At 40.5% G+C, this 13,954-nt stretch overlaps 1 protein-coding gene across 1 annotated transcript in view; it reads left to right on the top strand.

Moving 5' to 3' along the window:
• The first annotated feature begins 10,185 nt into the window (after positions 1-10,185).
• Positions 10,186-13,954, top strand: part of bcar1 (BCAR1 scaffold protein, Cas family member) — an 88,398-nt gene continuing 84,629 nt past the window's right edge. Inside the window, exon 1 of the mRNA XM_063004095.1 lies at positions 10,186-10,280. Coding sequence (XP_062860165.1) covers positions 10,239-10,280 — 42 coding nt within the window. The 5' untranslated portion in view covers positions 10,186-10,238. The remainder of the gene's footprint in view (positions 10,281-13,954) is intronic.

Below are 13,954 nucleotides of genomic sequence, written 5' to 3'. Positions count from 1 at the left end.
TATCTTTTCATGGGACAACACTATAGACATGAAACTTGGATATAACTTAGAGTAGTCAGTGTACAGCTTGTATAGCAGTGTAGATTTACTGTCTTCTGAAAATAACTCAACACACAGCCATTAATGTCTAAATAGCTGGCAACATAAGTGAGTACACCCCACAGTGAACATGTCCAAATTGTGCCCAAATGTGTCGTTGTCCCTCCCTGGTGTCATGTGTCAAGGTCCCAGGTGTAAATGGGGAGCAGGGCTGTTAAATTTGGTGTTTTGGGTACAATTCTCTCATACTGGCCACTGGATATTCAACATGGCACCTCATGGCAAAGAACTCTCTGAGGATGTGAGAAATAGAATTGTTGCTCTCCACAAAGATGGCCTGGGCTATAAGATGATTGCTAACACCCTGAAACTGAGCTACAGCATGGTGGCCAAGGTCATACAGCGGTTTTCCAGGACAGGTTCCACTCGGAACAGACTTCGCCAGGGTCGACCAAAGAAGTTGAGTCCACGTGTTCGGCGTCATATCCAGAGGTTGGCTTTAAAAAATAGACACATGAGTGCTGCCAGCATTGCTGCAGAGGTTGAAGACGTGGGAGGTCAGCCTGTCAGTGCTCAGACCATACGCCGCACACTGCATCAACTCGGTCTGCATGGTCGTCATCCCAGAAGGAAGCTGACGCACAAGAAAGCCAGCAAACAGTTTGCTGAAGACAAGCAGTCCAAGAACATGGATTACTGGAATGCCCTGTGGTCTGACGAGACCAAGATAAACTTGTTTGGCTCAGATGGTGTCCAGCATGTGTGGCGGCGCCCTGGTGAGAAGTACCAAGACAACTGTATCTTGCCTACAGTCAAGCATGGTGGTGGTAGCATCATGGTCTTGGGCTGCATGAGTGTTGCTGGCACTGGGGAGCTGCGGTTCATTGAGGGAAACATGAATTCCAACATGTACTGTGACATTCTGAAACAGAGCATGATCCTCTCCCTTCGAAAACTGGGCCTCATGGCAGTTTTCCAACACGATAACGACCCCAAACACAACCTCCAAGATGACAACTGCCTTGCTGAGGAAGCTGAAGGTAAAGGTGATGGACTAAACCCAATTGAGCACCTGTGGCGCATCCTCAAGTGGAAGGTGGAGGAGTTCAAGGTGTCTAACATCCACCAGCTCCGTGATGTCATCATGGAGGAGTGGAAGAGGATTCCAGTAGCAACCTGTGCAGCTCTGGTGAATTCCATGCCCAGGAGGGATAAGGTAGTGCTGGATAATAATGGTGGTCACACAAAATATTGACACTTTGGGCACAATTTGGACATGTTCACTGTGGGGTGTACTCACTTATGTTGCCAGCTATTTAGACATTAATGGCTGTGTGTTGAGTTATTTTCAGAAGACAGTAAATCTACACTGCTATACAAGTTGTACACTGACTACTAAGTTATATCCAAGTTTCATGTCTATAGTGTTGTCCCATGAAAAGATATAATGAAATATTTGCAGAAATGTAAGGGGTGTACTCACTTTTGTGATACACTGTACACCTATACCAAATCAATGTACTGATCACTGACCAGTAACCACAACTGAAAGATACTGTAGAAGCTGATCCCTGTTCATCTCTTTGTACCAGGTATTTTTGAGTTCAGTGCAGACTGGATGGAAAATTCCAGGCTGTCCTCTCAGAACAGAATTGTATAGCTGGAGCTTAAATGGGGCCTCTGCAGGGAGTGCAGAATCCCCATCTTACACACACACACACACACTGCTCTGAAACCTGACATTTGGTGCATGTCATAGATGATGCTCGGCATACATATTAATAATCGGCCACGGTGAGACTTCGCATTTCAATCATCCTGAAGCCACTTATGTAAAGTTGCCCTAGCAACTGGAAGCTGCTGATAACCAGTCTTGAATCTACTTGTCTCTGGTATGTTGGCTTTTAGGAGATCTGGGTAATAACAGAGATTACATATGTAGGAAAAAGTATGTCGGAGTAATTTTGTGGAAAAAAAAAAGGTTAATAAGGTGATGATGCAAAAATTTATGTAACATGTACAGTGTATCACAAAAGTGAGTACACCCCTCACATTTCTGCAAATATTTCATTATATCTTTTCATGGGACAACACTATAGATATGAAACTTAAATATAACTTAGAGTAGTCAGTGTACAGCTTGTATAGCAGTGTAGATTTACTGTCTTCTGAAAATAACTCAACACACAGCCATTAATGTCTAAATGGCTGGCAACATAAGTGAGTACACCCCACAGTGAACATGTCCAAATTGTGCCCAAATGTGTCGTTGTCCCTTCCTGGTGTCATGTGTCAAGGTCCCAGGTGTAAATTGGGAGCAGGGCTGTTAAATTTGGTGTTTTGGGTACAATTCTCTCATACTGGCCACTGGATATTCAACATGGCACCTCATGGCAAAGAACTCTCTGAGGATGTGAGAAATAGAATTGTTGCACCTCACAAAGATGGCCTGGGCTATAAGAAGATTGCTAACACCCTGAAACTGAGCTACAGCATGGTGGCCAAGGTCATACAGCGGTTTTCCAGGACAGGTTCCACTCGGAACAGGCTTCGCCAGGGTCGACCAAAGAAGTTGAGTCCACGTGTTCGGCGTCATATCCAGAGGTTGGCTTTAAAAATAGACACATGAGTGCTGCCAGCATTGCTGCAGAGGTTGAAGACGTGGGAGGTCAGCCTGTCAGTGCTCAGACCATACGCCGCACACTGCATCAACTCGGTCTGCATGGTCGTCATCCCAGAAGGAAGCTGACGCACAAGAAAGCCCGCAAACAGTTTGCTGAAGACAAGCAGTCCAAGAACATGGATTACTGGAATGCCCTGTGGTCTGACGAGACCAAGATAAACTTGTTTGGCTCAGATGGTGTCCAGCATGTGTGGTGGCGCAGTGGTGAGAAGTACCAAGACAACTGTATCTTGCCTACAGTCAAGCATGGTGGTGGTAGCATCATGGTCTTGGGCTGCATGAGTGTTGCTGGCACTGGGGAGCTGCAGTTCATTGAGGGAAACATGAATTCCAACATGTACTGTGACATTCTGAAACAGAGCATGATCCCCTCCCTTCAAAAACTGGGCCTCATGGCAGTTTTCCAACAGGATAACGACCCCAAACACAACCTCCAAGATGACAACTGCCTTGCTGAGGAAGCTGAAGGTAAAGGTGATGGACTAAACCCAATTGAGCACCTGTGGCGCATCCTCAAGTGGAAGGTGGAGGAGTTCAAGGTGTCTAACATCCAACAGCTCCGTGATGTCATCATGGAGGAGTGGAAGAGGATTCCAGTAGCAACCTGTGCAGCTCTGGTGAATTCCATGCCCAGGAGGGTTAAGGCAGTGCTGGATAATAATGGTGGTCACACAAAATATTGACACTTTGGGCACAATTTGGACATGTTCACTGTGGGGTGTACTCACTTATGTTGCCAGCCATTTAGACATTAATGGCTGTGTGTTGAGTTATTTTCAGAAGACAGTAAATCTACACTGCTATACAAGTTGTACACGGACTACTCTAAGTTATATCCAAGTTTTATTTCTATAGTGTTGTCCCATGAAAAGATATAATAAAATATTTGCAGAAATGTGAGGGGTGTACTCACTTTTGTGATACACTGTATATAACAGTTTATTCCATAAATACATGCCCCAGAATGTTTATTGCTATCAGCTAATCTCTCATTAATGTTTACCAATCTCTCATAATCACAAAATATAATACACTGCCTGGCCAAAAAAAAGGTCACACACTCTAATATTTCGTTGGACCGCCTTTAGCTTTGATTACTGCATGCATTCGCTGTGGCATCGTTTCCACAAGCTTCTGCAATGTCACAACATTTATTTCTGTCCAGAGTTGCATTAATTTTTCCCCAGGATCTTGTATTGATGATGGGAGATTTGGACCACTGTGCAAAGTCTTCTCCAGCACATCCCAAAGATTCTCAATGGGGTTCAGGTCTGGACTCTGTGGTGGCCAATCCATGTGTGAAAATGATGTCTCATGCTCCATGAACCACTCTTTCACAATTTGAGCCCGATGAATCTTTGTCATCTTGGAATATGCCCGTGCAGTCAGGGAAGAAAAAATCCATTGATGGAATAACCTGGTCGTTCAGTATATTCAGGTAGTCAGCTGACCTCATTCTTTGGGCACATAACGTTGCTAAACCTAGACCTGACCAACTGCAGCAACCCCAGATCATAGCACTGCCCCCACAGGCTTGTATGGTAGGCACTAGGCATGATGGGTGCATCACTTCAGCCACCTCTCTTCTTACCCTGATGTGCCCATCACTCTGGAACAGGGTAAATCTGGACTCATCAGACCACATGACCTTCTTCCATTGCTCCAGAGTCCAATCTTTATGCTCCCTAGCAAATTGAAGCAGTTTTTGCCGGTTAGCCTCACTGACAAGTGATTTTCTTAAGGCTAAACAGCTGTTTAGGTGAGGGATCGGGGCCGATCAAGGCATTTTTAACTGATCGGAAATCGGCTTTACTAATGCCGATCATAACCCGATCTTTTGTTTTACGTCAGCATGTCCGCTGTGTGGAAATACTTTAAATTGGAAAGTGAAACGAGTCCAACAGCGGTGTAATGTCTGTAATGCGAGCGTTTCACGAGGCGGTAGGAGCAGAGCTGCGTTCATTACTGTAGAATTTTACTGTTTATAAGGTGTGTGAGTCGAGGATCACTCCGGTTTACAAAACAATAACTTTTAATCCGAGTATGAAAACTTCAGGACCATAACATACAGCTTTTACGAGTTTACGTGTTACAAGACTGAACGACATCTCAGTATCGAGCACTCTGATTGGCTTAGTTATGTAACCGAGCGTCATAGTGATGCACTCGCTTAATAAAGAAATAAAATACACGGTATATTCACTAATTGTCGGGAGCAAAACACTTTATTAACTTCTTCTGTTCCGAATAGCGGACAGCCAGAGCCGAGCACGCTATCCCATGCACTATGGAAGCCCCAAAGGGTCAAAACACACTCACTTTGCGTAGACCCGTCCATCAAACCATTGTCACAATACAAGCACTTTAAGAACTGGCTTTCCTTCATAACAAAAGAGTGACTTTCCATTTTATTTTGGTATTCAGGTTTTACTGTAATGCTGTTAAGTAACTTATTTGTTTTTTTATATTCAAGTTAAGCTGCTACACCACTTGTGAGTGGAGATTTTTGTTCATTTTTAGTGTATCACTGCATTAAACAGAATTATGTTCTTTGAATATAAAGTTCAAAGTGAAACTGTAATTATCTCACTTCATTTTTACTACAATGCTGCACTAGGTTTGTTTACTTTTATTTTGTAAAAGAACATTAAGCAATAGCTTGGATGCAGGCAATTTTTTTCCTACAGCTCTGCAGAGCTATTCAGTTGTTAAACATGTACATTGGATTAATTTGAATAACTGTAATATACGTAATTTGACCCTTCTGAAACAGATTAATATCTTTTCCATGACCACAGGATGTGTCTTTCGACATGGTTGTTTAACAAATGAGAAGCTACTCACTGCATCAGTTAGGGTTAAATAACTTGTTGCCAGCTGAAACATAATCACCCATGCAGTAATTATCCAATGGGAGGCGCTTACCTATTTGCTTAGTTAAATCCAGGTGGTGACCTTTTTTTTGGCCAGGCAGTGTATCATAATAACAATATAACGCCCTAACGGGTCTCATTGTTATGTCAGAGGGAAAAAGAACAATAATCTATTTTCATGTATGAATAGTTTTGCAGGTTCTTTCTATGTCTCTGTTTGGTTTCCATATCTCATATATCATATGGTGCATAGGCTGCTCCTAACTGCCCCTTGTAGGTATAAGTAAGTGTAATTTAGTGAGTGTGTGGTTCACTGCAATGTAGTTCTGCCCTGTCCAGAGTGATCCAGAAAGTCCAGAATGAGCTGCAGGGCTTCAGCAACTCTGACAGGCATAAAGTGCTTGTAAATGCAAAAAACTTTTTGATCACAGGATGCTGTTGACTGTACATTTTTGGTTGAAGCACTGTTCTCCCAGCATTGACAGTGGGATGTTAAAAATTTCTGTACCTGATGTACTCAAACCAGTATATCACACACTACCATGTTATTACCTTGTTCGTTTTTTGCAGTGCTGATAATCGTCTACCACCTAAATAACATCTGCTCACTGGAGTCCCCTTTGGGGTCCCATTTTTTTATCGATTAATAGGATGGAAAGTAGTGGCAAAGTGTAAAGAGCAACAGATAGACTACAGTCAGTTATTGAACACCCACTTAGTTTATGTACATGGTCAATGAATGTATGTCCCTAATAAAGTGCATGGTGAATGTATATAGTAATATTACTAATAATGATACCAATAATAACAACAACAACAATAATAAGTATAAAAATACTAAGTGAAAGAAGAAGACGAGGCATGTCTAGTTGAGGTTTTATTGGTTACAGTTTTTGAACGGTGAATGCTGACATATCTAAATAGTGTATGGTAGGGCTGCAACTAACGATTATTTTAGTAGTCGACTAATCTGACGATTATTTTTTCAATTAGTCGACTAGTCAACGACTATTTATGTCATACCCTCCATCTGCCTTAACATAACAAAACTCTGTTATGTTATTTAAGTTCCAATATCAAATTAAAATAATGACCCATGAAACATGAATTTGAAACTTAAGCTTGATAGTTTAATCAAATATATTTGAAACATTAATACACAATCACAATAAAAAAATAAATTAAATAAGAAAGCTTTGGACAGCATTAGAAGCTGGTATGTTTCAGAAGTTATCACTCTGGAAGTCAAAAACATATATAACATGTCGTTGAGATACATGTGAATGCTGTCTGTGAGGACCTTAGCCATTTGAGGGGTGCATGAACCTCTTCTCATCCACACTCCATTACTTAGTGCTATTAATAGAAAGAGCAAAAGAGAAAGCTGTATTAATTATCACAAACTAAAGGCAATATCATAGTTTATTACAAATAGTGTACTGGCTATGCCAACTAAACCATAACAGGTTAAATATCTTAACTGAATTATCTGCTGAGCTAACTAGCTACAGTGTATCACAAAAGTGAGTACACCCCTCACATTTCTGCAGATATTTAAGTATATCTTTTCATGGGACAACACTGACAAAATGACACTTTGACACAATGAAAAGTAGCCTGTGTGCAGCTTATATAACAGTGTAAATTTATTCTTCCCTCAAAATAACTCAATATACAGCCATTAATGTCTAAACCACCGGCAACAAAAGTGAGTACACCCCTAAGTGAAAGTTCCTGAAGTGTCAATATTTTGTGTGGCCACCATTATTTCCCAAAACTGCCTTAACTCTCCTGGGCATTGAGTTTACCAGAGCTTCACAGGTTGCCACTGGAATGCTTTTCCACTCCTCCATGACGACATCACGGAGCTGGCGGATATTCGAGACTTTGCGCTCCTCCACCTTCCGCTTGAGGATGCCCCAAAGATGTTCTATTGGGTTTAGGTCTGGAGACATGCTTGGCCAGTCCATCACCTTTACCCTCAGCCTCTTCAATAAAGAAGTGGTCGTCTTAGAGGTGTGTTTGGGGTCATTATCATGCTGGAACACTGCCCTGCGACCCAGTTTCCGGAGGGAGGGGATCATGCTCTGCTTCAGTATTTCACAGTACATATTGGAGTTCATGTGTCCCTCAATGAAATGTAACTCCCCAACACCTGCTGCACTCATGCAGCCCCAGACCATGGCATTTCCTTCTTGTAGCCTTGGCCATCTTCATGTAGCGCAACAATTCGTCTTTTAAGATCCTCAGAGAGTTCTTTGCCATGAGGTGCCATGTTGGAACTTTCAGTGACCAGTATGAGAGAGTGTGAGAGCTGTACAACTAAATTGAACACACCTGCTCCCTATGCACACCTGAGACCTAGTAACACTAACAAATCACATGACATTTTGGAGGGAAAATGACAAGCAGTGCTCAATTTGGACATTTAGGGGTGTAGTCTCTTAGGGGTGTACTCACTTTTGTTGCCGGTGGTTTAGACATTAATGGCTGCATATTGAGTTATTTTGAGGGAAGAATAAATTTACACTGTTATATAAGCTGCACACAGACTACTTTTCATTGTGTCAAAGTGTCATTTTGTCAGTGTTGTCCCATGAAAAGATATACTTAAATATCTGCAGAAATGTGAGGGGTGTACTCACTTTTGTGATACACTGTATCATTAAGCGGAGAACGCTTATTATTTAGAATGAATGCTCTCATTAACGTGAGCAAAAAATAACGTTAGGCTATAACGTTAAGTTATATAACGTTACTCCTAATAAATCACTGATTAACTATTGCACTTAATGCGTTAGCTTAGCTATCAAACCTAAAAAAAATAGCGATCTCTTAGGAAGTTTTCAGACTCTAACATTAACAAACATTAGCTACAGTACATTGGTTAAAGAATGAAGCGGTGTAAAAACTTATCTGTCCTGAATAACGCTGGTCATCACGGCTGCAGGGTGCTCGCGTTTCAGATGCTCATGCATCACCATGTTGCTGGCGTGAAACAACAACTCTGCTCTGCAGTGTCTGCATTCAGCTCGTTTCTTTGGTTTATTTTGGCTGAAATGCTCCTGAAATACTTTAGAAAGTTTCGGTCTCTTTATCTTTGCCTCTCTGTCTTCATAAACTCCCCGCTGTGCCATGGAAGCGATGCTGCGCCCCCTGCAGATCCTTTAGTGCGTTGCAATAATAACGACGCTTCGACAATGAAATTACACGTCGACAAATTTTTATAGTCGACGTTATCGATTATGTCGACTAATCGTTGCAGCCCTAGTGTATGGCAATGCACTATGGACCAGCTATACTCTAAACACATATTTTGGCAAACTTACATTTTATGTATTTATGTTTAGCAATTGCTTTATTCTTCAGAATTGTGGTAAGTTTAGTGCTACTCAAAAACACTGGCCACTAGACAGAAATACACCATGGACAGGGTGTGTCCAGAGCACCACACACTCATAAACTTGCTTAACCTAAAAACTTTAATAACACTTTTATTCTCTGCCATAGACATAAAAAAAAACAAGAAAAAGACCATATATTGTGACACACTCATTCCTCTAGAGCAGAGGTGTCATACTCATTTTCACCGAGGGCCACATCAGCATTATCGTGGCCCTCAAAGGGCCGATTGTAACTTATCCTGCTGTAATTGCAGACTGTTGTTTTTCTTGGAGGCTGAATTCTGCATTTATATTGTCCTCCTTTACCACAGACACAGCCTCATAACACAAGGCTTTTTCTCCACCGTTTTCTCTTCCTGAAGCACAAACTTGTTTTCACTTTCATTACATTTCCTCCTTCTGCTTAATTTTCTTACTTATCTTCTTGCATATTTTGGGATTGTGTAAATATTTCTTAACATTATCTACTGGCGGGCTGTGTCACTTTACAGGTAACAAAATTAGGCATTTTGAGAGATGCAGTTTGTTTAGGATTTTACAGTGTATTTTTAAGACAATCATTCTGCCCTCACTAATAGTTTATCCCCCTTTCTCAGCTAGACAGACAGACACACAGAAAGACAGACAGACAGTTCCCTTCAGAATACAGTCGGTTTTATTTGTTTCCCAGCTGTGTGATACACTGTGTGCATCAAAATAAAGTAAACATACAAACAATAAAAACAATAAAGAACTTAATACAGTACAAGCACACAGCTGTAGTCAAGTGTTACATCTGGTACAATATTAGATTTAACCAAACGTAAAATAGCGCTAACGAGTTAGCATTTTGTGTAAAGATACTAATTGCTATAGTAACGGTAACAATTGTATTTAATTACGGTAAATTTGCAACTAAAACGCTGTAATATACTCACTAAACATTTACAAACAACTGAGAATATAAACGCCACTACTTACAGACGATGCTTCTGTATTATACTGCAAGATATTTATCTGTATTTATTTATTATTGTTCACATTACTGACTACGCTACCCCGCGTTCTTTTGCCGTAAAAGTCACATGGCTTCTAGCGAAGGTCAAAGTTAGTTGCCATGACTACGATGTCACCGGTTGCCACTTAAAGGCGCAGGACTCCCATTACACTAGTACGGTCTCTGTAATGACTCAACCCATCACAACAATCGTACAGTCGTTTAAGCTCTCGCGGGCCACATGAAATGACGTGGCGGGCCGGATGTGGCCCACGGGCCGTGAGTTTGACACCCCTGCTCTAGAGGTATGTCTCTCTTTATTGATCTCACAAACACACACACACATATACAGACCTCACCTTGAAGGCCTGCAGCACATATGATAGATCTTTATTTGCCTTTAATGACAAAAGGCCTTTCCCAACACACACACACACACACACACACACACACACACACACAAATCTTTATACAGCAGATACATCAGGTGGATTCATTTGAGTCTGACAGCTCAGCAGATATGATCATATGTATGCTTTAAAACGCTGCATAAAAGGTATAGACATTAGAAACCTTAAAATATTAAAAATATCTACATTTTCACAACTCTCTGCGAGCTCTCTTTTTCTCTTAGATTTTAATATGAATGATCTAATTTACATCAGACTTTAATTTAACAGGTTTAATAGTGTATGGCAATTTGTTTTTATGTGTCCTTATGTCGAATAAATTCAATAATAATATATCATGTTGTATGTTGTATGTATATGTGCAAATAAACATTAGTGCATGACTTCCCAGGGGGGAAGCATTTCCCACCTTCCAAGTATGTGCGTTTTAATTAAAAGAGCGTGTTGGTGCATGTACAGCACATATCTATGCAAAGGGCATGCTGAGATGACTGAGCAGAAGGAGCTGGAGCTGCCATGTTTTAAGACACAGGTTTGTGTGTATTTTCATGATGTGATTCTGTGGGAGACCAAATATATAAGCATGAAAATGTAGAGCAACCATGGGAAACCATCACATTCTTTTGCTATCTAACCATGCAGTATACACGTGTTTATGTATGTGTGCATTTGGGAGTGTAACTTGAGTGTATTTTGTATTTCTTTTTAAGGGAGATTGTGTATGTAATGTATTCCTAGGCTCTGCTTGCGGGCGTGGGTATACATGTAAGCACCAGAAAAAAAACAGAAGTCTGGTCATGCTCTCTATATCTTGCACACTTGTTTTCTGTCTCCATTTTTCACTTTATGCTTGCCTGACTTTACATTTACATTTTCTGCATTTAGCAGACGCTCTTATCCAGAGCGACTTACAGAAGTGCTTCCATAGTAAACATTTCATTTCTCAAGTTTTAGTAAACAACAGTCAAATAATACAAATCTGCTGAAACCTGTTAGAACCAAAGTTTTTTTTTAGTGGTATAATGTAACAAAGTAATAATACTTTGTTACAGTACTTAAGTATTTTTTGGACTATTTGGAGTTTTTAAATTTCCATCAACTTTTACTAATACATTTGCTCTATATGCAAATTAGTTACTACAAAATAAGCTAAATGGTAGCAAAACGATGTAAGATGTGTAACAGACTGCAAGCAAGCAGGTGTGTTGTTGTTTGTTTTACCCCATTAAACACATTTGGGATGAACTAAAATGTTAATTGCAAGCCAAGTCTTTTTGTCCACCAGTAGTATGTGAAATCACAAATGCTTTTTTCATTGATTGGACACAAATTCCCACAGATACACTTCAAAATCTTATAAGCAAAGCCTTGGCTCTTCTAGCCACAAAAGGGTGGGATGATGTCCAACTAACCGTAACACTAATTTCAGTGGTTATGGAATGGAATGTCCTACACACTACCCACACAATTGTCATACTTTTGGGCATACATAGTATGATAGTGCTAAAATTGTAATTTAAAATTGGTCTCCTTTATAAGACATTACTATGTTATGCCATCAATACCTAGGGTTCTGGAAAATTGATTCACCAATTTACCAATTTCTAAATGCTGTAGTAATAAAATATTTCTTTTATGCCATAAGAATTGGTTATTTTGTTCTCAGTGATTTTAGTTTTCATGTGTGCTGGTGTGTGGATAATACATGTATTGCTGAGCTGCATGGCTGTGTTGTATTTGTATTGGAATAGCTGGCTCACCGTGAAATTCAAGCACAGCTCGAGCAAATTCAAGGCCTGTTGTCATTTTGCTCACTGTAGTGCACAGAAGTCGCTTCAGCAGAGAGGGAACATGGCGTTGGTACTTTTGTCCTTTGTGCATTGTGGATTATGTTGTGTGTGTCTTGGGTATCAAGGACTGTAGAAATGTATTAGCCAAGTCTCTAACTGTGTGTAATTCTGCTGAGTTGTTAATGAATTACAAAGGTATTTGGCCACCTTTACAGTTAGTCCATGAACTAAACATAACCTGCTTTGTTTTACTTGACTGTAAATCTGTCATAAGCTTTGGCTGGACTTACATTTGTGTAGAGTTGGTGACAAGTTGGTGGAGTAGCAAAAAACAGTTACTTAAGTGAAAGTACCATTACAGGGCTCTAGAGTGCGACCAATTTGGTCGCACATGCGACCTAATTTTTCAATGGTGCAACTAAAAAAAATCTGAGGTAGCACCGGTGCGACCAGCCATTCGAGGGGAAAAAAACGGTCTCCGCGACTCTGAAAAGTCTCAGGTTCAACAACAGACACACATCAGGCCAATATCATGGTCTAAACCAATCAGAGATAGTGAGGGGCGGGACAATATTGTAGCGGCGATATGTGAGCGACATTCAGCTCAGCCAATCAGAATGCAGCACCAGGTTTATACATGTGCGTTCGGACGTTCTGCAGTTAGTTTTGTATATGAGACTCGTCGGATGGCCCCAGAACTGAAGTTCGGGTGCTGGAACTAGGCAGTCTAAAGTGTTGTAACGCTCACTGAAGTCCTGACTAAACAGTTAAAGTGACTCTTTCTTGTCGTGTGCCTTTATTCCAACACCTCCACCACCACACGCAGCAAAAGACCCGTAACATCCCAGATAGTGACTAGGTGAGCCGACCCTCGAGTAGCAAGTGGCTAATGCTAACGGTAAAGTGCTGCGATAGCGAAAGTAAAAACACGACTATATTTTCGTTAAGTAAAATATAAAAATAACTAAAAGACCATGAAATATTAGAATACATGTAATCAAAATACACAGTGAGTGCACAGCAAGCGATTCTGTGTAAAAGATACAGTAAAGCTGATAATATAATGCACTGCATTTAAGATTACACTCTAACACTCTAGAGCCCCATACACACACACAAACCCACACAAATATATATACATATAATTTTAAATATACACACATACATACACACACATTTACTCTATTATTATTTTTATAATAGTGTACCATAATTAGACTATAAGTCTATAATTAACTGTAAAGAGCATGGGAAGACCATGGCCTGCAATAGTGTATTTGTGACTGGTTCTAATACATTTTGAATTGAAAGGCTGAAAAAGCACAATGCATCTATAAAACACATTACATGCCACGATAAATGCACTGCCCGAGTGTCCCCTCTCCCCACTGCCTTTCAGCGGCAGGCAGCAGCAAACAGATCATCAGACGAGGCCATGTTGACCAGATTGTTAGTTAATCATTTACAAGTTAATACTGCCTATATGGACAGCGATTAAAAAAAAAAAAAAAAAAAAGTGAACCTGTGTTGAATGCGATGCGGTCGAAAATTTGGGTGCATCTAACTTTTGTGCTGGTGCACCTAAGAAAAAAAGTTAGGCGCACCAGTGCAACCAGTGCAAAAAGTTAGTCTAGAGCCCTGCATTAACAACTCATATTTGAGTAAAAGTACAAGTATCCACGTTCAAATGATCCAAGTTACACTAGGGTCAAGAAGACCAAACAGTCAGGCACACATGTTGGACAAGAAGACTTCTCTGCACTACTCTCTTAGGTAGTG

The sequence above is a fragment of the Trichomycterus rosablanca genome, chromosome 11 (assembly GCF_030014385.1).
Source record: "Trichomycterus rosablanca isolate fTriRos1 chromosome 11, fTriRos1.hap1, whole genome shotgun sequence".
NCBI classification, from domain to species: domain Eukaryota; kingdom Metazoa; phylum Chordata; class Actinopteri; order Siluriformes; family Trichomycteridae; genus Trichomycterus; species Trichomycterus rosablanca.
This window is presented reverse-complemented; position numbering and strand designations above follow the sequence as displayed.